This window comes from Neoarius graeffei, chromosome 7, assembly GCF_027579695.1.
Source record: "Neoarius graeffei isolate fNeoGra1 chromosome 7, fNeoGra1.pri, whole genome shotgun sequence".
In the NCBI taxonomy this organism is placed as follows: domain Eukaryota; kingdom Metazoa; phylum Chordata; class Actinopteri; order Siluriformes; family Ariidae; genus Neoarius; species Neoarius graeffei.
Genome location: NC_083575.1, coordinates 26,724,711 through 26,750,921, shown reverse-complemented (window position 1 = coordinate 26,750,921; position 26,211 = coordinate 26,724,711). Strand labels below are relative to the sequence as shown.

At 40.7% G+C, this 26,211-nt stretch overlaps 1 protein-coding gene across 1 annotated transcript in view; it reads right to left on the bottom strand.

Annotated features, from left to right (window-relative positions):
* Positions 1-26,211, bottom strand: part of csmd1a (CUB and Sushi multiple domains 1a) — an 800,422-nt gene that overhangs the window by 53,156 nt on the left and 721,055 nt on the right. The window contains exons 49-56 of the mRNA XM_060924925.1: positions 25,787-25,972; positions 23,424-23,618; positions 22,108-22,281; positions 18,060-18,233; positions 15,181-15,354; positions 10,045-10,233; positions 5,899-6,072; positions 2,435-2,617 (exon numbers count right to left, since the gene is read on the bottom strand). Coding sequence (XP_060780908.1) covers positions 2,435-2,617; positions 5,899-6,072; positions 10,045-10,233; positions 15,181-15,354; positions 18,060-18,233; positions 22,108-22,281; positions 23,424-23,618; positions 25,787-25,972 — 1,449 coding nt within the window. The remainder of the gene's footprint in view (positions 1-2,434; positions 2,618-5,898; positions 6,073-10,044; positions 10,234-15,180; positions 15,355-18,059; positions 18,234-22,107; positions 22,282-23,423; positions 23,619-25,786; positions 25,973-26,211) is intronic.

Genomic DNA, 26,211 nt, shown 5'->3' with positions numbered 1-26,211 from the left:
AAACACTGCCAGTTTATTAAATAGAGAAAAAAATGGTTCAATAAAGAGTTAATGAGATCTCTGTGGAACGGCTCTGCTCTGGGTAAATATATTTCCAGACTAGAAGTTATTTCTAAGCGGCAGCAGGTTAGTGCTTCTCCTGTAGTCTAGAATTTACAGTTAGTACCCGTGTGGTGTTATTTGTATCTCCAAGACAGTGCCGCAGCTTCCACCTGCATCACCCACAGCACCCATCCATCTCTTCTCCCTTAAAGCAATCGTTAAAAGCCCCTTACTCAATTATGGATGTCCTCTAAATAATGCATCCTATTGATCTTGTGTACACAATCCATGGGCTTACTGTATTCAGTTTGGCAGCAAAAAATAAAGGATTGAGCAGTTGGTGATGCCAGGTGGAGTTACCATTTTACATTCATGTTACAAATTCGGATTGCTCTCGAGCACCATGTTTCTTGCAACATGACAAATGACCTGGAAGATATTCATTTCTATTTTAAATAATGTGGCATGATATAGAAAATAATTGTGATTGTTTGCTCTAAATAGTGTCTGTTAGCAATGTTCTCACACCCTTTCATTAACGTAGTGTTTAAACATGCTCTGCTGAAATTACGGGGCATTTGTGTATCTCCATGAGACACTCATTGAATTAACCAGTAATTACTGATTTTAGGCCTGTCAGCATCAAATGCTCATGGGTGGACTAATGACTAGCTTGGGCCAAGCTGATTTCTTATCCAGGATATATTTTTGTTTATTTTTATGCACAGATACATAGCAGACAAGTAGCTTCAACCTAGGAGGGTCCTTGGTCCTCTCTTCTGAACTTGCCTCTTTACTTTGCCCCACAGGTTTTCAAAGGGGTTTTGGTCAAGAGATTATTCTTTGGTTGGAAGTTCAAATCTCCAGTCATAATCCTTGGAGAAATGTTTGGCTGCCTAACCATCCTCCATATTGTGAGTGGGCAAGATACACTTGTGTCCTCTGAAACAGGTTAATTACAACTCTGGTTGTTAAACATGTAAATAATATTGGCTGGCGTTGAGTGGTATATCAAATATATTCCATTCAGCTAGCATGATACTGAACTAGTCGAAGATAAGTACCATGATGTACCACAAAAAAAGCCAGCCAATATTTATTATTATTATTATTATTATTATACATACGCGTTCCTTTGTGTTCAATGCATCTTTCTCTTTCAAAATTCTCTCAAAATCTTCTGTATTTAACAAAGCAAACCTGGCGGCCATGTTTGTTTATTTACAAATTGTCACAGTTGCTCACTAGTGAGCAAGTTTTATGTCTCCGATGTGTGATGTCATGTTGCCTTGACAACCATGCAATATTGTAAACCATATTCAGTGCTCATTCTCCATTGGGTAGAGTGACGTAATACTGTACATGTAGGATAAGCGATATGTGAAAAATATTGCATGCTATCAAACCAAATGAATGAAACCTGCTAGAAAGGAATAGAATACATGTTTTTATTGCATCAAAAAGTATGTATAATAATTTTAATTATTGCTCTAACAGTGGATATGGGCATTTCAGGTATGTAGCACTTTTCATAGCCATTGCCTGATGAATAAAAACCTTTGTCTCTTTTTGTCAGATTCACCAAAACAAGACAGTTGAAGACTGGAAAAATATTTGCTTATTATTTTTTTTTCTCTAATCTTCAGTTTGGGTGATCCTGTACCCACGATAGCCTCCGATTCTTGTTCTTGGCTGACAGGAGTGGAACCTGATGTGTTCATCTGCTGTTGTCGCCCAACCACTGCAAGGTTCAATGGTTTGTGCATATTGAGATGCTTTTCTGCTTACCACAACTGCAACGAGTTAATATATCCTTCCTGGCAGCTCAAAAATACCTGGTCATTCTATCATGATCTCTCCTACTAACAAGGTGTTTCCATCCACAGAACTGTTGCTCACTCAATGTTATTGTTTTCTGCACCACCCTGTGTAAAATCTAGAGACTGTTTTATGTGAAAATTCTCAGCTCAGCAGTTTCTGAAATACTCAAACCAGCCCATCTGGGACCAATATCGATGCTATGATGCCAATCACACTTTTTTTTATTCACTCTGATGTTTGATCTGAACATTATCTGAAGCTCTTGACCTGTATCTGCATGATTTTTTTTTTTTGTATTGCGCTGCTGCCACTTGATTGGCTGATGAGATAACTGCATGAACGTGTCTGTGTACAGGTGTTCCTATTAAAATGTAATATAAACTACTGCCAAATGTAAACTAGAACAAAATGTAAACTATTGCTTATATTTCTTGTTGTTTATTTTGAACATTTCTGTGTTTTGTTTTTTTTACCTTAGTCATTTTTAAAATTAGCATCAACCCAGGACTATGGAAACTTAATTTATGACTGTTTGTTCGCCTCGCTTTCAGTCACCTGTCTGTTTCCTTACCCTCACATACGGGCTGGGTACCACTCCATGAACCGTTCTGCAGGCAGGTACGCTCTGAGGAGCCCATCAGCATATATCCCGCCTCACAGGTGAAGCGCAGGAGGCTCCTGATACGAAACTCCTCTCCAAGACGCGAGCCATGTGGCGGAACACCTGGGTCTCCGCAAAAACCCGCACTACCACCTGCAAGTGAGCATTTTGTAGAGAAGTGTTGATTTTCAATTTACCAAACAAGGTGAAAAAATTTCACAGCTTAAGTCCAGAAGAAATTTTTATTGTTAAGTCATACATTTTATTCAAATGCTAGCAGACCCGAACTTACTGTGTTTATTGTGGCCACATCTTATTTACCAGCCTCTGACATTGTGTTTATTAGTGTCCTTCTCTTTGCATCATATACAATGTCTTGCAAAAGTACTCATCCCCCTTGGTGTTTGTCCTGTTTTGTCGCATTACAAGCTGGAATTAGAATGGATTTTTGGAGGGTTAGCACCATTTGATTTACACAACATGCCTACCACTTTAAAAAGTACAAATTGTTTTTTTTTTATTGTGACACAAACAATAATTAAGATGATAAAACAGAAATCTGGAGTGTGCATAAGTATTCACCCCTAAAGTTAATACTTTGTAAAGCCACCTTTTACTGCAATTACAACTGCAAGTCTCTTGCAGTATGTCTCTATTAGCTTAGCACATCTAGCCACAGGGATTTTTACCCATTCCTCAAGGCTTGCAATTTATGCCACAGATTCTCAATTGGATTGAGGTCTGGGCTTTGACTAGGCCATTCCAAGACATTTAAATGGTTCCCTTTAAACCATTCCAGTGTAGCTTTAGCAGTATATTTAGGGTCATTGTCCTGCTGGAATGTGAACTTTCATCCCAATCTCAAACCTCTGGCTGACTCAAACAGGTTTTCTCCAGAATCGCCCTGTATTTAATGCCATCCATCTTTCCTTCAGTCCGGACCAGCTTTCCTATCCCTGCAGATGAAAATCATCCCCACAGCATGATGCTGCCACCACCATGCTTCACTGTAGGAATGGTGTTCGCGGGGTGACGGAAAATGTTGGGTTTGCACCACATATGGCATCTCCCATGATGGTCAAAAAGTTCAATTTTAGTCTCATTTGAACAGCGAATCTTCTTCCATGTGTTTGGGGAGTCTGCCACATACTGTGGGGCCAACTCCAAATGTGATTTTTTTAAGCAATGACTTTTTTTCTGGCCACTCTTCCATAAAGGCCCACTCTGTGGAATGTACGGCTTAAAGTGTTCCTATGGACAGATACTCCCATCTCCGCTGTGGATCTTTGCAGCTCCTTCAGTGTTATCTTTGGTGTCTTTGCTGCATCTCCGATTAATGCCCTCCTTGCCCGGTCTGTGAGTTTTGGTACTGTAGGTGGCCTTCTCTTGTCAGGTTTGTAGTAGTGCCATATTCTTTCCATTTTGCTATAATGGATTTAATAGTGCTCCCTGGGATATCCAAAGTTTGGGATATTTTTTATGACTCAACCCTGATCTATACTTCTTAATTTTTGTTTTCTTAATTTAAATTTTGCTTTCTTAATTTTTTCTTTAAACAATGGCTTGTTTCTGGCCACTCTTCCATAAAGCCATGCTCTGTGGAGTGTACGGCTTAAAGTGGTCCTATGGACAGATACTCCCATCTCCGCTGTGGATCTTTGCAGCTCCTTCAGTGTTATCTTTGGTGTCTTTGTTGCATCTCTGATTAATGCCCTCCTTGCCCGGTCTGTGAGTTTTGGTGGGCGGCCTTCTCTTGTCAGGTTTGTAGTGGTGCCATATTCTTTCCATTTTGCTATAATGGATTAAATGGGGCTCACTGGGATATTCAAAGTTTGGGATTTTTTTTTTTTTATAACCCAACCCTGATCTATACTTCTCCACAACTTTGTCTCTGACCTGTTTGTAGTGCTTCTTGAGTTTCATGTTGCTTGCTTAGTAGTGTTGCAGAGTCAGGGTCCTTCCAGAACAGGTTGATTTATGCAGACATCATGTGACAGATCATGTGACACTTTGCACACAGGTGAATCTTAACCAACTAATTATGTGACTTATGAAGTGAATTGGTTGGACCAGGCCTTATTTAGGGGATTTATATGAAAGGGGGTGAATACCTATGCACACTCCAGATTTCTGGTTTTTCATCTTAATTATTGTTTGTGTCACAAAAAAAACCACCTTTAAAGTGGTAGGCATTTTGTGTAAATCAAATGGTGCTAACCCTCCAAAAATCCATTTTAATTCCAGCTTGTAATGCGACAAAACAGGACAAACACCAAGGGGGATGAATACTTTTGCAAGACACTGTACACATTATGATAGCCTCAAACTGTTTAAAGTTATTTTTTAGAAAGAATTGTGTAATAAAAAAAAACTGATCAAATTCATATTAGTTTTCCATACATGCTGTGACACAAGTCCTTTTTGGTTGACAAACTGAGGCTTTTTTTTTAGTGTACATTCTTAACGATGCATTTATGTGTATCTTTTCCATAGTGGCGTTTCATTCTTATACTCACCTTTTGGCTACGTTTACATTACGTCGAATCAGCGGATCATCAGATTAACGTTCTTAAAACGATTCGCGTTGACACTAAAACCGTTAGCCGTGCACACAGCAACACCAATACGCGGATACGCTCGGCTCCGCAGGCATCCTGCGCTCCAAATCACTCCGCCCTGAACAGCGAGTGCCCTCTGGAGGGTGCGCACTCCGGCCCTGCGCAGCTCACAGAGCGCGCGAGTGAAGTGAACAAGCCACGATTCGGGACTGAGCCGCTGTGTGTGAGATCCCAGCGCAGATCACTTATTACTTGCAAGTGGAAGGATGGCAAGCCTAAAGACAATCATAACTACACAATGGGCAGTATTTGCATCAGTATTTGCAGTATTTTCATACTTTTATACTCTTTAATGAAAGGTGATACAAGGCGGAAGTCTGCGCCGTTTTTCAGCAGTCGCGTCACATGACCAACGCCAGCGAATCAGGAAGGTGGATGTCACAGTGACGTTGTCCAATGAGACGCCAGCTAGAGCTCAGCACAGCGTATTCGCGTATTCTCAATGTTTACACAGCACCGGAGCTGATACGATCTAGATTGAATACGTGGACGCTGGCGGATTCCCGTTTCCCCGCTTTTTCAGGGGGGTTAATGTAAACGGACAGTGCGTCCGCGAAGAAAACGAGACAGATACGGTCTAGTGTAAACGTAGCCTTTGTAATATGATACTCTGGACAAGCCTAATGTGCGAAATCAGGCATGTGAGCTCTCATTTGAACATAATCACTACCTTCAGGGCACTTGTTCCACCTGAGTTATACATCATTAATTCTGAATATACTGACCTAGACATCAGCAAGATATTGTTTGAAGTTAAAGCTATACAATGACTGAGTGACACTTTTGCACTGAGCTCAGAGCTGCTGCTTTCCATACCTGAGCAGTAGGGTGGCGAGCCACTCCATCGCCCATCCTCCTGGCAGTGGAGCGTGGCATTTCCCACCAGGGTTCGGCTCTGGCTGCAGGAGTAACTCACTACTGCACCGTTGATGAATTTCCTGCCTGAGAGGATGGCGAAAGGGGGAATGCCTGGATCACCACAGGAAATAGCTGTAGGAGAGAAATGAGGAAAAACGCAAGAGAGAAAGGTCTTTAAAGTAAGGTCCTTGAAAACAAAATCAGGAAACTAACATGTACACATCCTACTGTATCTAAATACACTTTAGCAAGTATTGCATTTTAGAGTGACATTCACACCCTTTAATTCTTCTACAGTCTTCATTTGGTCACATATACAATGGCCTATAAGTGTTCACATTAGCAAACCAAAAGGGTGGCATAGTGGTGTAGTGGTTAGCGCTGTCGCCTCACGGCAAGAAGGTTCTGGGTTTGAGCCCAGCGGCCGATGGGGGTCTTTCTGTGTGGAGTTTGCATGTTCTTTCCGTGTCTGCGTGGGTTTCCTCTGGGTGCTCTGGTTTCCCCCACAGTCCAAAGACATGCGGTTAGGTTAACATGGGGCAGCCATGGCCTGAGGTTGGGCTCAAGTGCCCTTGAGCAAGGCACCTAACCCCCAACTACTCCCCGGGCGCTGTAGCATAGCTGCCCACTGCTCTGGGTATGTGTGTGTGCTCATTGCTCACTTGTGTGTGCATGTGTGTGTTCACTGTTTCAGATGGGTTAAATGCAAAGGTTAAATTTCACTGTGTGCTTAAGTCTGTGCTTGAGTGTACGTCTGAAAAATAAAGGCTTCTTGGCTTCAAAAATACATCGGGGGGGGTTAAACAGAATTGCTGTCATGTTCCTGAATTTGCTGTTGTATTAGATTTAAGAAACCAAAAATGCAACAACAAAACAGAAAACACAACAGTGAATTCAGAAACATGGCAGCAATTTATTTCTTTTTTTAATTTGCCATTGTGTTCTTGATTTTGTCATGGCTTCAAATTTGCTGTTGCATTTTGGATTTAAGATAGCCATGGCCTAATTTGGGACCAAAAGATTGTTGGTTCGATTCCCTGGATCAGCAGGAATGGCTGAAGTGCCTTTGAGCAAGGCACCTAACCCCCAACTGCTCCCCAGGCTGCTCTGAGTACATTATACCGTATGTTGCTCTGGATAAGAGTGTCTGCTAAATATAATATTAATTTTATACATGTATTGTCTGCCCACATGTCAGCTAATCCTAAAGCTTATTTCAGTAGCAGTATTGGTTTTGGCAGATAATATAAACTAAAATTCAGTTTTAGACTTTAACATTTTTTTCTTGAGTTGAGGAAAACCTACAGCAGGTTTAGTAAATGAAAACACCCTCTGTAGTAAACTGCATGGCAAACTAGGCACAGCTACAGACCCCGTCCACACGTAGCCGGGTATCTGCTAAATCGAAGATATTTTTCTACGTTTTGGCCTGTCATCCACATGAAAACACATCAAAAACGAATATTTTAAAAAAACTCCGGGCAAAGTGAAGATTTTTGAAAACTCCGTGTATGCCTTTTCGTGTAGACAGAGATAACCGGAGGTTTGCGTTTTAGAATGTCACAATCTGCGCCAAAAAAATGACAACAAATCTGCCCTGACGTCAAACGTGCAACCTTTGTTTACTGCAGAGGCCAGATTAAGCATGGACTTAAGCTAGCCGCACACTACGGCGAGCCACGCGGTACCGAACCGACCCATTTCAGAGCCGACTCCCGACAGGGCACGCACATATCCCCCGACTGTTGACGAGTGCAGTCGCGATTGAAGCGACACGTGACAACTTAATAGCTTTGTGATTGGCTATTGGATATAAGCCCTGTTCACACGGCACATATTTGCATCGATGCTGCACCGATGTATTTTGTTGCGATATATCTTACACCGGTGTAAATTTTGTGGAGCGTTCACACGTCACAACCCTGCTTACTAGAGAGAAGCGTGTTAGCACCGGTGCAGCCCCACTTGCGGTCACACGGCAGTTTCTGCGACCGTGCAATAGTAGCAAAAACTTTATTACTATCATTTCCTTTGATAGTAATAAAGTTTTGATATCATTTCCTTTTATTATTATCATTTCCTATCGTTATTACTATCATTTCCGATAGTAATAATGCGGAAATGAAATATGCGCATGCGTGAAAATGTACTTCCTTTTCCCGGTTGTCATGGCATCATCAAGCGCTGGGAAAACAACGTGGATGAAGACACCAGTGTTGCCAGATATTGTTGACTTTTTCCAGCCCAAAATATGTTCAAATCCACCAAAATGCACTTAAAACTGACAATCTGGCAACACTGGAAGACACGCAGTTCTGTTGTTGTTGATATTCGCCATTTTGGAAGCGCAAAATACCAGGATGCAAATTATGCAATGCCCGTATGTAATCAACTCTCCTCACGCGTAGCGAGTCTACCCCTGTAGCGTTCAGACGTCCCATTTTATATCGGTGCTGCCCCGCAAACTAGCATTTACTCCGGAGTAAATTTCTTAAACCACCTCCCGAGCAGGGTTAGATTTGCACCGGTTTAAGCAGCTTTCAGGGGCTACACCGGGATAACTTTGTACCGTGTGAACGCTCTACCGGGGCAGCCCCGGTGCTACACCGGAGTAAAAGTTGCCGTGTGAACACCCCTATAGTTACTGTTAAATCCAACACTTGAAGATGCTACAGGCTGAATTACAAATGACACAACATGGAATATGTAGCGCACTATCTAGGCTGCATGAGCTATTATTCCCAACCTTAAATAGTGCACTTATATAGGGGAGTTAAAGCGATTTGGAATTCAGCCACACAACTTGAGCAGAGTGGCTTTCCAGCCCACTGTGTCTATGGATAAAGCTTCAGTCTATGGAATTACAGTATATACCTGCATTAGGTGCTACCAACACGTATTTCTCGCGCTAGAAATTGTGTTTAATGATGTCACGTGTTATATGCGAAAGATATGATTGGCTATTGCTAGCGACTCTCGCCGATCAGTCTGGCTCCCGATTAGTTTTTCGAATCGGCTGTGAGATGAGTCGGTACCATCGAAAACTAGTCTTTACGCCTGACTCGCGACTTCAGTTGGCTCGGTACGCTGAAAATCGGCGTAGTGTGCGGCTAGCTAAAGAGTAATGGATCGGAGTAGTGCCTTGAAAGCGTTAATTATTGTGCAGGTGCTATTTACATGTTTAATTTTAGAAGCCCAACTACTGCTCCAAGAGCACAGGCGATGTGATTAGGGGGTAGGATTTGGGGAAATAACCATCTACAGGTTTGGAATGCTTATGAATGTGATTGAAAACGCAGATGTTCGGTTATGTGTGGAAGGGATTTTTTCGAAGACGAGGTGGTGTGGATAAAACATTTTTATAAACGGAGGGGGGGGAAATGTTCGGTTTTAAAAATACCCGGCTACGTGTGTACATGGCAACAGTTGTAGCTTTGAATTTATTCAGTGAAGTGCTGCACCCGCTTTTGAACAAATGCATTATTACATCCAAGCTAAAGATTGATTTCATAAATTCCTCTTTAAAAAAAAAATCCTTTTTCCCAGTTAACTGTTTAAATTTGGCCACATTTTAATTTGTTAAGGAAACATTTTATCATGGCTTTTAATGCACAATTATTAAAAAAAAACAAAAAAAAAAAACAACTGGGCGGCACAGTGGTGTAGTGGTTAGCACTGTTGCTTTACAGCAAGAAGGTTCTGGGTTTGAGCCCAGTAGCCGACAGGGGTCTTTCTGTGTGGAGTTTGCATGTTCTCCCCATGTCTGCACAGGTTTCCTCTGGGTGCTCCAATTTCCCCCACAGTGCAAAGACATGCAATTAGATTAACTGGCTACTCTAAATTGCCCATAGGTGTGAATGTGCAGAAAGGAAATGGCCACCCTACTGCTGCAATTCTGGCCAAGTCAACCAGGCACTGTTTGCCTCAAGCCCAGATCAGCTTCAACAATGACGATTAAAAAAAAAAATGAAACACTAAATTAAAACTATTTTTTTAAAATTGTCATGAAACTCATGTCTTTTGAAAACAGACATTTTGTCTTAGTATTCATCAACAAAATTAACGCTAACATTTGAATCCGAGGAGAAAGACAGTATTACTCACAAAGGCACTTCGGAAGCGATCTGTCCCACAGGCCGTTTGATTGGCAGGTGAGCACAGATGAGCCAAGGAGATAAAAGCCCTTCTTACAGTGATACATCACTGTGTGTTGGTAGCTGAAGCTCTCAGGATAGCGATGTGAAGAATGACGAACTGCGTTCTCCACAAATCCTGGATCAGAGCAGTTTACCACTACAAGGTGAAGAAAAGAAAAAGACACCAAAAGAACAAATAAAATGCTTAATGTCTTAAAGTGCAGAGGCAAAGCATAGAAGAATGTGGAGTGGATATCACGTCAAGTCTCGAGAGCAGTTTCGGTCTTCTTTTGTTTGATTGTTGAACCACTTCTGTTTTGGAATGTGACACTCCTATGGTGAAAATGACACCTGATTTGATATCCATATTATCTATGTTCCCAATATTGTTAATTTTGTCTCTTTGTTTAACACATAAAACACTAAAAAAAAAAAGAATAGGGCCAGCCAAGGTTCTATTTGCATAAAAGATTAAAAGCATGAGGATACAGATAAAGTAAACTGACAATACCATGATCATAAACAGCACAAAGCAATATGCTGCCAAAAACTACTTAAAATTAAAATGGTTATAGCTGGCCATCCATAATTTTGATGGCAGCTGCTGATATGCCAGAGCTAATGCACAGTAGATGAAACTACATTCCTGGCAGTTAGACAGGGTTCATAGGACCCCAGCTACATAATATGTAACCTGGACCAAATTGGCCAAATACACTGAGTGCAGAATTATTAGGCAAGTGAGTATTTTGACCACAACATCCTTTTAATGCATGTTGTCTCACTCCAAGCTGTTTAGGCTTGAAAGCCTACTACCAATTAAGTATATCAGGTGCTGTGCATCTGTGTAATGAGAGGGGGTGTGGTCTAATGACATCAACACCCTATATCAGGTGTGCATAATTATTAGGCAACCTCTTTTCCTCTGGCAAAATGGGTCAGAAGAGAGATCTGACAGACTTTGAAAAGTCTAAAATTGTGAGATGTCTTGCAGACGGATGCAGCACTCTTGAAATTGTGAAGATGTTGAAACGTGATCACCGAACAATCAAGCGTTTCATTGCAAATAGTCAACAGGGTCAAAAGAAGCGTGTGGGAAAAAAAGGCGCAAAATAACTGCACATGATCTGCGGAAAATCAAGCGTGAAGCTAACAAGCAGCCATTAGCATCCAGTTCTGCCATATTCCAGAGTTGCAACATTCCTGGAGTGTCAAAGAGTACAAGGTGTGCAATACTGAGGGACATGGCCAAGGTAAGGAAGGCTGAAAAACGACCACCACTGAGTAAGGCACACAAGATAAAACGTCAAGACTGGGCCAAGAAATATCTTAAGACTGATTTTTCTAAGGTGCTGTGGTCTGATGAGATGAGTGACTCTTGATGGGCCAGATGGATGGGCCTGTGGCTGGATCAGTAATGGGCACAGAGCTCCACTCCGACGCCAGCAAGGTGGAGGTGGAGTACTGCTATGGGCTGGTATCATCAAAGACGAGCTTGTTGGACCTTTTCGAGTTGAGGATGGACTCAAACTCAACTCCCAGACCTACTGCCAGTTCCTGGAAGAAACCTTCTTCAAGCAGTGGTATAGGAAAAACTCAGCATCTTTCAAGAAGAACATGATTTTCATACAGGATAATGCTCCATCTCATGCGTCCAAATACTCCACTGCGTGGCTAGCCAGTAAAGGTCTGAAAGGTGAAAAAATAATGACATGGGCCCCTTGTTCACCTGACCTAAACCCCATAGAGAACCTGTGGTCCATTATAAAACGTGAGGTCTACAAAGAGGGAAAACAGTACACCTCTCTGAACAGCGTCTGGGAGGCCGTGGTTGCTGCTGCACACAATGTTGGTCATGAACAGATAAAGAAATTGACAGAATCTATGGATGGAAGGCTTTTGAGTGTCCTCATGAAGAAGGGTGGCTATATTGGTCACTGATTTGTTTTTGTTTTGTGTTTGAATGTCAGATATGTTTATTTGCAAATCTGGAGTTGTCATATCAGTGTACCTGGTGAAAATAAATAAGTGAAATGGCTACATATTTGGTTTTTATTAAGTTGCCTAATAATTCTGCACAGTGAAAGTTACCTGAACACATACATATTCTCCTAAAATGGCCAAAACTAAAAACGCCCCACTCTAACTTCCATACATATTCAGCTTTGATATTTATGAGTCTTTTTGGTTGATTGAGAACATAGTTGTTGTTCAATAATAAAACTAATCCTCAAAAATACAACTTGCCTAATAATTCTGCACTCAGTGTATGTTATGAGGAAGCAGACTCTTCTTAAAGCTGTCCTGAAAGTGTGTTTATGATGACAGACCACTCTCACACCACTGGGTCACTCTCCTTGTATAATGCCATGTCACAGTAAGGGCTGGGCACCCAGCCTGTGATTAAATTAAGGTTATGTACACAACTCAGTGGTCAAAACCCTGCTCAGACAAAAGAGGCCCCTTTTTCTTACCCACAAAGCATATATTGCGATACACCCCAACTCTCTAAGCTGAAGTGTTTGCAACCAGGCAGTTTTCAGATACACCCACTTCATTTCAGCAGGTATACTTCAGTAAAAGTGACTGTAGCAGACAGAGGTGCTTGGCCCCTTTTAAAATGGCAGTAATAAGCCTATGGCACCATAGAAAGATGCTGTGGTGCACGGATATGGCTGCCATATATATCTATAGGGTAGATACGGACTTGCTACTGTTAAGGAACCCCTGGACAAAGGTTCAAATCTAGCACAGAGTGTGAAGAATCAGTGATGGAGAAGGAAAAGTGGATAATAAATGATTAGGCGAGTTAAGGGTCTAGGATATCGCCAAACCTTTCACTGAACTGGGGTACCACCTTTGAGTGCACCTTTTTGACCGTGACCACACCATCAAGAACCCCAGGAGATAAATTGATCTTTGATACAGTGATTCTGCACAAGGGGAGAGAGCTACTTGACTTTGTGCAGCCATGATGATTGATTTAACTGACCTTCACAATGTTGTCTGAGCAGGCCAGCATATGGCAACATCTGAGAAACAGCGAGATGAACTTTGGAGCCAGATGGACTGCTCTCAGTTCTAGCAGTCTGTGCTCTTATCTTACACTGGGGGACCACATTCACAAGTACTAATGTAGCATGGCCTGAGAGGAGACAGCTATGGTGGTATTCTTTCCTATTGGGTTAGCCTGATACCAAGATCAAAACACATGTGTATGGAGTTATTACAACACTTCTCTATGGCTGCATCAGCTGGGCACTTAAGCAACAGCAGTTACATTGACTACATGCCTTCCATCATAACTGTCTGCACAGAATCCTAATGGTATGGTTCCACAATCACATTTCAAACATTGAGATAAGAAGGAGAACTGGTTGCTGTAGCCTGGGAATTAGTATAAGCTACTGCTGCCTCCTTTACTTTGGGCATGTGGCATGAATGTTGGATGGCAGGCTCTCTAAATTCCTGCTAGATTTGGTTTCTGCCCGTGGTTATAGAGGTATTGGACAACCAAGACTAAACATCCTGAAGACACTGGGTAATGATCTTGAGCTGTATCTAGAAGATGATTACAATATTGCGATAGGGAAGCTTTGTGCACTGGATCGAGCTAAATGGCACCAAATCCTACATTCTGCCAAACAATGATTAAGAGATTGTGAGCAGGCAGACCTGTCTTAAGACAGATGAAGGCCTGACCAAGGTACAAGGTAAGGGTTAGTCTCAGAGTTCTATTAGGAAGGCTCTGCATCAACAGGGGGCTAATGCTTAGGGTCCTTTTATCGAGGCAAGGACATGTTTAAATTCATGGCATTTGAGGTCCAGTTATAGGCTTTTAATTAATTATTTGTCAAATTAATAAAATAATATGCCAATGTGGCAGCAGGGTGGTGTAGTGGTTAGCACTGTTGTCTCACAGCAAGAAGGTTCTGGGTTTGAGCTCAGTTGTTGACAGGGGCCTTTCTGTGTGGAGTTTGCATGTTCTTCCCATGTCTGCATGGGTTTCCTCTGGGTGCTCCGGTTTCTCCCATAGTCCAGAGACATGCAGGTTAGGTTAACTGGTGGCTCTAAATTGACCGTAGGTGTGAATGTGAGTGTGAATGGTTGTTTGTCTCTATGTGTCAGTCCTGCAATGATCTGGTGACTTGACCAGGGTGTACCCCGCCTCTCGCCCATAGTCAGCTGGGATAGGCTCCAGCTTACCTGTGACACTGCATAGGATAAGCAGTTATGGATAATGGATGGATGGAATATGCCAATATTTTTGTTAATTTGATGTTCTTTCCTCTAAAGAAAACATGGTGATGATTTGAAGGAAAAGCTGAACCTTGATGTAACCTCAACATTGGACCACATTTAGCATGAGCCTGTAGTGGGAGGGTGTGATTTGCAGGAGGAGCCAAAACGATAATGTAGCACAGCTGTATTTAACTTTCAATGGTCGATTTATGTATTTTATCCTCTCTCTCCCCAGAGTGACTGCATGAACGGTGTGTATGTGTGTTTAGCTGGAAAGCCGCAATCATTTCATGCCTTGTCTTTATTTTACCATCTGCCCCGGCGAGCAAAATGAACAAAAGTTCAAAGCTTACCCTTGGTTCTGCTATGTTCTCTGGGTGAGGTGCTGATGACTTTTTTTTTTTGTATATTCATAAAACAAACAAATGCAGCTCACATATTGTAACTGTTCCATTTCACTCACTTCAAAGTGTAGCTGGGAATAGGCTGTATATTTCACATCAGCAAATGCCTGTTTTCTCCTGATTGGTAATAGAACTGTTGATATGCATGGGTAGACCCAGTTAATGCCAAAAAGTCTGCTGTGGCTTCACTTAACTTTGAAACCCAGTTCATTATGACAGAAATCAGAATCTGACTTATTTGCCAAGTTATTTATTGCAACTTATTGTATGCAATAAGTTACTTATCCATCAGCAGACTCAGCCTCGCAGATATTTGCTTCATCCTCACAATCAGTGCAGCATGTTGGTCAAACAGCCTCTTATAGTGATAATTAGGCTCTTGCACATATTTGTTGAGATTTTAATACCAATAAAATGAAAGTACCTATTGAGATGCTGCAGGTGCATAACTCTCTTACCTTTGCAGATGGGCAGTGGGTTGCTCCACAGGCCATTCATACGGCACTGGGCCCGAGCAGTTCCATGCAACACGTAGCCAGTGTTGCATGTAAAGTTTACAACATCGTTGAGGTTAAACTCACTCCCATTTGTCCGCCCATTCGCTGGGTTTCCAGGATGGCCACAGGTAATGGCTGTTAATGAAAATGAAAGGTCATAATGTACTATGGTTACTCTGTATTATGCACAGTCAAATCTTGATTTTAAATGAAGACAGGCAGGTTTTTTTTCTTACATATGAAGAAAAATAGAAGAGAAAGCTCCTTGTTGCAGAATAACCATCATTTGAACCTGTAACCACTAATGCAGACTAACTAAAACCATTAATTATTTACCAAAAAGATAAACAGGTAAGAACCTTAGAACTATGAGCAGGATGACCATGATATTTACCCTAAGTACATGGACCGATGCAACCTCATACCACAGTAATATATCGAGGACATGTATCAAGCATGTGTGGGTCCTGGGAGGAGGAGAGGGGCAGAATAGGATATTTCAAGTATAACACACAAATAGCACAGGGTTTGTAGGTTCTGGGCAGCTTTCAAGATGATAGTAAACCAGTGTATGCTTGGTCAAGGTATTCTTTATGTAACCATGCATCTTGAATAAACCAATCATGTTATGCAACAAGGCACATGAAGCAAGAGAATATCTCCCCTTTCAGTAAAAAAAAGTGGTTTATTTCCACTGAAACCTTGCAGGCAATTTACTCAGTAAATGAAGTGTTCTGCTACCACTTCAATGGTGTCATAAGTGGTATCCAAGAAGCCTTGGAGTTCAACAAACTAAGCCAGAGGACTTAGTCCTTGAACGAAGAAGTCTACCTAGATGAGTAATGCCTGAGGTAGATAGGCACACAGCTCGTCTTTATCAATCCTCTGGCCTTTGGAAACTTTCCAGTGCCTATAATTATTAGAGAAGCCACGACTCTGACCAGGTGACCATGACCAGTCCTCTCTGGCTCATAAAAATGGGGGTGAGACTTACCATCTTACCAAGGATTTTATTGCCTTTAACATGGTAACCATAACAGCCCTATCCATTCACTTTCAATATGTAGATGATTTCCTAATCAAAATGAGCTTGGGATCACTGAAATGCCTCAGTGCTACAGACATTGAAAGTTGCATATGGTTAAATCCAGTTGGAAAATAAGAGTTAGTAAATTACACTGATAATTTCTCTATTCATTAATTGGGACTTTTTGGATTCCACCAACATTTCATGGAAGATTTCCACCTGAACCTGTAACCACTCATACAGGCTATCTATTAGCATTCAGCCAGATACAGAGATAAGGACTGGCACTCCAACAGAGTTCACAAACATTCCAAGTCTGGACAACACCAAAGCTTTGAAATAAATTTGCACAACAAATGAAAAAAGAGTGTTCTGTTCATATACAGCGGGGTCCATAAATCTGAGTCCACAATCAACATCTGGTTTTTATTCCATCACGAATTCCATATTTTTCAAAAAATGCCCAACATAAAACCTCATCACATGTATTTTCTCATCCAATATGTAATTTGTAGTTCAAGGAAAGGATGCTTCTACAACCCCAAATCGGGAAAAAGGGATGGTATGTTCAAATTTAATTGAAAATTGAAAACAATGATTTGTCAATAAACTTTGACCTTTATTGCATTCAAAACAATACAACAGCACATTATTCAATATTTCATCTCAAGAGTTTTATTGTTTTTCAAATGAAACAGTTAAATTTTGATTCTTGTAACACATTTCAAGATCAGTTGGGGTGGTACAGGCACCCTCTTCTTCCACAGCCATGCCTTTGTCATGTGTGCAGAATGTGGTTTTGCATTGTCTTGTTGAAATATCCCTAGAAAAGATGTCATGTTGAAGGTAGTATATGTTGCTCCGAAATCTCAATGTACTTTTCTGCATTAATGCTTCACATAAGTGCAAATTACCTTCCATTTTGCACAGTAAAGTTTTAGCTGGCATTTATGGATGTAACTCCATACTGTAGTGCTCAATAAAGGTTTGCCAAAGTAATCCTGAGCGCATGTGGTTATATGAACTATAGATGAATGGCTGTTCTTAATGCAGTGCTGTCTGAGGGGTGTTCAAATTTGGCTTGCACCAAATTACTTGAATTCCATTCCTTGAATTGTTTAATGATGCACCAGAGGGTATAGAGGTATAGAGGGTGAAATATCCAAATCTCTTCCTATCTTTCTTTGAGGACCATTGTTTTTAAACTTTTGCATTATTTTCTCATGCATTTGTTGACAACCTGGAGATCCTTGGCCCATCTTACCTCCTCAGGCGAGACCTTTCCTGGTTACTGATTTTGTACCAAATCATGATTACAATCACCCGTTTCAAATCATATTGTGATGTGTTTTACCTCATGACTAGCCCTAAATTTCCTCCATCCCAACTTTTTTTTTTTGGAACGTGTTACAGGCCTGAAATGCAGGAATGGATGTACTGTATATTAACAAATGAAATGAAGTTGACCAGACAAAACATTAAATATCTTGGGTTCTTACTGTCTTCAATGAAATACAAGTCAAAGTAAATTTAGAAATCAGTCTTTTCTTTATTTGCATTTTCCACACCACACCAAGCCAACTTTTTCTGATTTAGGGTTGTAAATTTATGCTTCCTGCTTATATTAAATAAGTTAACATACATTATGTGCATCAGGTCACACTGTGTACTTTATACATCAAATAAGTGGTGGATTGAAACTATCATCAAAGCCCAGGGATCCACTCAGCTTTCATATTAATATCCCTTTGGGGCCTAAGGATGCATTGGTGACATTTCTAAAAATCACTGAAAGCTTCAAGAGAACACTTACGAACACAGACAGGTGCTCGCCCTGACCACCTGTGGTCTTGCTGGCAAATGCGCACTGAGGTCCCAATGAGGCGAAATCCCAGGTTGCACTGGTATACTACTGTGTCTCTGTAGCTGGAGCCGTCACCACTGATGTGGCCATTAGTTATGGGATCAGGTGAATCACAGTGACCAGCTACAATGCATCAAAGCACAATTATTAATTCCAAAAATGATGAAAAAACAGGTTTTGATCAAAATAGGTCTTTTTCTGTGTCTAACAAGCAATGATACCTCCACTGTATCAAACCATAAAAACAACTCCAATTCCAAAAATGTTGGGATGTTGTGTAAACTGTAAATAAAAAGCAGATGCAATAATTTGCAAATCATAGAAACCCAATATTTAATTGAAAATAGTACAAATGCAACATGTCAAATGTTGAAACTGAGAAATTCTCTCATTCTCATCTCATTATCTCTAGCCGCTTTATCCTTCTACAGGGTTGCAGGCAAGCTGGAGCCTATCCCAGCTGACTACGGGCGAAAGGCAGGGTACACCCTGGACAAGTTGCCAGGTCATCACAGGGCTGACACATAGACACAGACAACCATTCACACTCACATTCACACCTACAGTCAATTTAGACTCACCAGTTAACCTAACCTGCATGTCTTTGGACTGTGGGGGAAACTGGAGCACCCGGAGGAAACCCACGCGGACACGGGGAGAACATGCAAACTCCACACAGAAAGGCCCTCGCCGGCCATGGGGCTCGAACCCGGACCTTCTTGCTGTGAGGTGACAGCGCTAACCACTACACCACTGTGCCGCCCAACTGAGAAATTGTATTTATTTATTTTTAAAAATATATATGCTCATTTTGAATTTGATGTCAGCAACATGTTTCAAAAAAGTTGGGACGGGGCGTGTTTACCACTGTGTGCATCACCTCTGCTTTTAACAACACTATGAAAACATTCGGGAACTGAGGAGACCAATTGCTGTAGTTTTGAAAGAGAAATGTTGCCCCATTCTTGCCTGATATACAATTTCAGTTGCTCAACAGTTCAGGGTCTCGTTTGTTGTATTTTGTGCTTCATAATGCGCCAAATGTTTTAAATGGGAGACAGGTCTGGACTGCAGGCAGGCCAGTTTAGCACCCAGACTCTTACTATGGATCCATGCAGTTTTAATATGTACAGAAAGCGGTTTGGCATTGTCTCACTGAAAGAAGGAAGGCCTTCCCTGAAAAAGATTTTTTTTGGATGGCAGCATATTGCTCTGAAACATGTATAAAATCATTCAGCATTAATGATGCCTTCCCAGATGTACAAGCTACCCATGTCATGTGCACTAATGCACCCTCATACCATCACTGATGCTGGTTTTTGAATTGTGCACTGATAACAAGCTGGATGGTCCCTCTCCTCTTTAGCCTGGAGGACATGGTGTCCATGATTTCTTAAAAGAATTTCTACTTTTGATTCATCAGACCTCGGGACAATTTTCCACTTCCTCAGTTCATCGTAAAAGAGCTTGGGCCCAGAGAAGTCGGCGGTGTTTCTGGATATTGTTTGTATCTGGTTTTAACTTGCATTTGTGGATGCAGTAATGAACTGTTTTCACAGACGATGGTTTTCTGAAGTGTTCCTGAGCCCATACAGTGATTTCCACTACAAATATGTGTCTGCTTTTAATGCAGTGTCGCCTGAGGTTCTGAAGAGCATAGGCATCCAATGTCAGTTTTCAGCCTTGTCTCTTGCATACAGAGATTTCTCCAGATTCTCTGAATCTTTTCATGATATTTTGTACCATAGATGATGTGATTCCCAAATTCTTTGCAATTTTACATTGAGGAACATTATTCTTAAATTGTTGCACTGTTTGCCCACACAATCTTTCACAGATCAGTGAACTCCTCCCCATCTTTACTCCTGAGATACTCCGTCTGTCTGGGATGCTCTTTTTTTATACCCAATCATCTTACTGACCTGTTGCCAATTAGCCAAATTAGTGGGGGGGTCAGCATTACACAACTTTTTCAGTTTTTTGTTGTCCCTGTCTCAACTTTTCTGAAACGTGTTGCTGACATCAAATTCAAAATGAGCATATCTTTTCAAAAAACAATAAAATTTCTGTTTCAACATTGGATATGTTGTCTTTGTACTATTTTCAGTGAAATATAGGGTTTCTATGATTTGCAAATTATCACATTCTGTTTTTATTTACAGTTTACACACCGTCCCAACTTTTTTGGAATTGGGGTTGTATATTCCATCAGTCTTATTTCAATTTGCTATTTTCTGAAAAATTATTTTAGTAAGAAAAATATTTGCATTAAATAGAAAAGAATGGTAGAAGGACTCATATTGGGCAGTTGTTATTTGCATCCAGGTGTCAGTAGCCAACAAAGCTACAGTATTTGTACCAGGGGTGGAATAGCCAATGTGCCTATTTACATCCAGGTGTTTATAGCATGGCAGATCAAAGGCAAGCACTACCTAGAGACAAAATAATTACTAGCCAACAATGCTATTTACACCCTATCTGATTGTAAATGGCCAGATAGCTCCTATGTGACTATTCTCACCAACATACAAATAGACAGTCTGTTCAAATTATTAAATGAGAATCACTGAATTCTCTTCCATTCGTGAATGGGAAGATACAGAACTTGCATTGTGTCTTCTGGTTGTAACAGTTTAGAATGACCTGAAATGGCAAAATCCACTATTTGTAAACAATTGCTTATTAAACAATAATCAATTGCTTTTTAACTATACTTGCTTTTGCTCCTTAAAACATTGAAAAGTATAATAAAGTATAGAATTCTTTACTCATATAATATAGAATACTGTAGTGAACTAATTAACAGTTATTCCACTCAATCTTGTTGTATGAGAGCTGATAGCCACGGCTATAAGCCATGTATGATGAGATCTCATGGAATAATTGTTTTATTATATCCACATTCACTGGATTTTGAGAAACAGAGCATTTTTATTTTTTGTAAATTCGATAAATAAAAACTTCATACAAAACGTCCGAAAAAAATCATTTCCGCTTGGGCGGACTTCTTAAAAACCTATTGATGGTTGCACAAATTGACTTTAGTGTTGTTTTTTGTACAAAGTGCCGTCTTGCTGTCGTGCTGAGGTATAGAATAGCTTTAGACATTTATTTAATTCTTCCTTGGACATTTCAGTTCTGTAATTTTCAAACTTCTTTGAGCTTTTGAACCAGTCTAAAAATATTCAACAAATTTTAATGCTTAAAGATGAAGAATGTGAACAAACCGGTGAAATGACAGTAGAAATTTGTGAAAAATGCTATAATAATAATAATAATAATAATAATTATTATTATTATTTTAAAAAAGCCACATTCTTCCCATCAAATACTTTCATTACATCTCATCTCATTATCTCTAGCCACTTTATCCTGTTCTACAGGGTTGCAGGCAAGCTGGAGTCTATCCCAGCTGACTACAGGCGAAAGGCGGGGTACACCCTGGACAAGTCGCCAGGTCATCACAGGGCCGACACATAGACACCCATTCACACCTATGGTCAATTTAGAGTCATCAGTTAACCTAACCTGCATGTCTTTGGACTGTGGGGGAAACCGGAGCACCCGGAGGAAACCCACGCGGACACGGGGAGAACATGCAAACTCCGCACGAAAGGCCCTCACCGGCCACGGGGCTCGAACCTGGACCTTTTTGCTGTGAGACAACAGCGCTAACCACTACACCACCATGCCGCCCACTTTCATTACATATTTTGTTGCTTTTTTTGTAATTTTGGGGGGTTTTGTTTTCGAGTGGAGTTTTTATTTTGTCCTCAGTTGGTTCAGCAAATCGCTCCACCATTTTCGACTCATAATATATGAGCTGATAGCCTAGTAGTAGAGTAACAAATCAGGGCATGCGATTGCTCATATCCAGTGAATGTGGATAGAATAATAGTTATTCTCCAGGGAGCAGCTTTTGAACTCCTTCAGTGTGCCATTAAATCCTAACTATACCTTTGAAATGTTGATGCTTGCACAGATAGGATTCTCTTACCCAGACATTTAGTCTCCACTCCACTCCAGAGGCCATTGGCCTGACACTCCCGCACGTGCGAGCCAACTAGCGTGTAGCCTGTATTACACATGAAGATGGCTGTGGCACCAAAGGTAGTCAGTGTACCCATCTTTTTGCCATTAGGAGGAGAAGGCAACTCCCCACAGGAGATAACTGCAAATGACAATTCACAGTCAGGAAGTGTAATGGTGAGAGCTAACCCTAACTGCTATTCATGCTTATCATGACCTCTGTGTACATACAGAGGAAAGGGAAAACTATTATAAGCTCCATGGTTGGTGCATTTTGTATTTACTGGAAAAGAAAAACAACCATGATTTCAAATCTTCTGCCACTGGCTTAATATAATGCAGATGCAGTAAATACCAAAAGGAAGAACACTTTCATAATTTTCATTATTAGACATGTGTCTATCTATAGTCAGGTCTTTTTTTATGCTTCCATTCATTTGAACTTCTGAAGTTGTAACAGTGCTCTGTACCACACCATAGCAATATTAGTTTACATTCAACACAATACTTGTATAGTCCAAACACATTTTAACGTTTGTTAAAGGATACAATCATGCGTCTTTCCCTTATTAGCAATATCAAGTTGTTTGCCATAATACTTTATGTTTCTCTTTACATTCATTCTCCGACCTCGAATTAGCTCCAGTGCATTCTGCTGAAGATGCAATCAGTGGCATGCTGGTCTCGAAGGTGTAAACAGATATGTAGATGAGGGACAAATTACAGCAAGGAACAACAAAGCGTCTTAATAAGGTGTTCAGCCATGAAAAGTTCTCAGGCCAGCACCTTGTAATAGATTCTGCTAGAACTGATACCTCGTGACTGCAAAGGTCATAGCAAAAGATTTGCATAATTTTCATACATCAAACCATTCAGTGGGCCCTTGTATCCTGTGGATAGGGATGCTATCCTGGAAGAAATCACTTCCTTAAGGATAAAATGTGTCATCCTTGAATAAAGGTGATCTGTTGGAATAACTAGATTTGCAGCGACTCCCTGAACCATGGTAGCAAAACGTTAAAGCAAAAGAGAGCCACTTTTCTTTGGTCACACATTTGTCTTGTCTTGCTATAACAGTTGTACTGTTGTGGTGGTCCAATGATGGCCCTGTTCCAGTGATGTAGGGATAAAAAGAAGTTACCAAGCAACTGATGGATTACGTTAATTGGACGTGTACAAAATGCACCTCGATTTGGGTTTTGAAATGAATTGCTCTGGATGTGTCAGAGAGTGTAGTGTGTGGAAGAGTGCATACGTATGTGCATTAGGGCAGTGTATGCTTACTCTTGCAAGTCGACTTTCCCTCCAGTCCTTCCCAGGTTGCATTTGCTAAACACTTGATAGTTCTTTGTCCCCCCAGGTAGTAGCCAGGAATGCAGCTTAACATTATCTGAGAGTTGAGTTCATTCAGCATGCCTGAGATTAGGCGCCATACCATGTTTTCTGAAAGCATACTCTCGATGGTGGGACACTGAATCGCTGCAGGATAAAGCCAAGAAAGTATTAATAGGAAAGCTCATGAATTGAAAAAAAGGCATGCCTGTGAACGATGTTACATACAGTCAGGTCCATAAGTATTTGGACAGTGATGCTTTTCGTAATTTTGCCTCTGTGCATCACCACGATGGATTTGAAACGAGGCCATCAGGATGTGATTCAAGTGTAGACGTTCAGCCTTACTTCAAAGGGTTTAACAAAGCTATTGCATTAAACATTTAAGAACTGCAGCCATTTTTACACATTCCCTCCATAGGCTCAAAGCAATTGGACAATCTAATAATTATAAATATAAGCATCATTTTTGATACTTGGATACACATCCTTTGCCGTCAATGGCCTCTTGAAGTCTGGAACCCACAGACATCACCAAATGCTGAGTTTCCTCCCTTGAGATGCTTTGTCAGTATGTTTTGTGTCATTATCCATCTGTAATGTCAAGCACCGTCTTATCAGTTTTGCAGAACCTGACTAAACCTGAGCAGAAAATGCAGCTCTAGACACTTCAGAATTCATCCTGCTACTTCTATCAGCAGTCATATCATCAATAAACACTTGTGACCCAGTTACATTGGAAGCCATTCATGCCCATGTCCACCATGTTTGACAGATGATGTGGTTATCGTTTGGATCATGAGCCCTTTCTTTCCTTCTCCAGACTCTTCTCTTCCCATAATTTTCGTACAAGCTAATCTTGGTTTCATCTGTCCAAAGAATCTTGTTCTAGAACCGGACAGGCTTTCCAGTATCTAGTCTGGCCTTTCTGTTCTTGAGTGCTACCAATGGTTTGCATCTTGAGGTAGAACCTCTGTATTTACGTTCAAGAAGATGTCTCTTGATTGTAGACATTGACAACGATAGGCCTACCTTCTCGAGAATATTCTTGACTTGGCTATATGTTGTGAAGTGTTTTTTCTTCACCAAGGAAAGAATTTGATGATTATCCACTTTAGGTGTCTTCTGTGGTCTTCCAGGCCTTTTTCTGTTGCCAAGCTCACCAGTGCATTCCTCCTTTATAAGAATGTACCGAATTGTTGATATGGCCACTCCTAAAGTTTCTGCTATGTCTCTGATAGGTTCATTTTGTGTAATTATGGCCTTCACTTGCATCGACTCCTCTTCGGACTGTATACATGAACAACTGCCAAATGCAAATTCAACACTTGGAATTAACTCCAAATGATTTATCAGCCAATTATCCAATTACTTCTGAGCCTGTGAAAATGGAGTGTGGACTATGTTTAAAAAAAAAAAAAAAGGCTCAATTCCTAAACGGTTAATGCAGTATGTTTTGAAGTAAAGCTGAAATTCGATGCTTCAATCACATCATGATTACTTAATTTCAAATTCAATGTGATGGTGTACAGAGGCAAAATTGCAAAAACTGTACTGCTGTCCAAATACTTATGGACCTCAATGTATCTGAACATCATTCTCAGAAAGCAGAAATTTTTATCTATTTCACAGTTCTGAAGAGTTCTCTCAAATACACAACTACATTAACCTGGATGCATTTATTTTTTTAATAGAGACTGATGCAAGACCGAATTATTCGTTCTTCTAACTTAAACAAGTGGAGTTTTGATTTTGATGAAGTAAGAGTTCTGCACTTAATATTGATTAGATGGCACACGAGATTTACAGCACAACAGGGCAAGATGGCACCCAAAAGTTATTTTTAAACTTTCAAGATTCTTTGGCATGTCCAAACTGGCACCTTTATGGAAAAAAAAAAAAATCACTTCCCATAAATAATAATGCAGTTACCAAATAAAATGATTTCATGGCAGTCTAAAAGAAAAACAAGTGCAGCCTTTTTGCTTTCTATAAACATCAGTTTTAATGACCGCTGACCTTGTACTGCAATAGGTGCATCCATTATCAGCTTCCAGGCATATTACCTCCAGAGGCCATTGCTAATTCCAGTTCGAATGATGGAAAAGTAGGAAAGGGACATGCCCCATCATAGCATTTATCTGGTTTTAGTACCAAACGAGTAAAAATCAAGTTATTATCAGTCATTTTGGCCAATTACCTGCCCTACACTATTCTCAGATGCAGAGGATGGAGTTCAGACAAGCATAAGTGGTTGAAATTTGAACATGCTGTTGGCATAGAGATGGAAAAAAAAAAAGGAGGAAGAGGCTCACGTAAGCAGTGAGGAGGACGAGCTGCATTGCTCCAGGTGCCATCCTCAAGGCAAACAGCAGACAGCAGGGTGGTATTCTCGGCCCAAAAGCCCTCATCACATTCATACCGCACTGTGCTGCCCACGGTGTACTGTAGCCCATGGAAGGAGCCATTGCCCAGGCTTTCTGGGACACCACATGATATTGCTGCCAATTGAAACACAGTACATTGTTACAGTGCAGTGGAGGACGGCTGCCAAATGAAACAGAACAGTGTTACTCATATTGGCAAATCAAGATGTACAGCAAAATCCCCAGTAATTTTAAAATAGAGAATGCATTTGAATCGATTAGTGACGAATGGTGAAACAGTTTCCATCCATTCTTCTATAGTATCAATGTATGTATATATGTATGGACAGTGGTGCTTGAGAGTTTGTGAACCC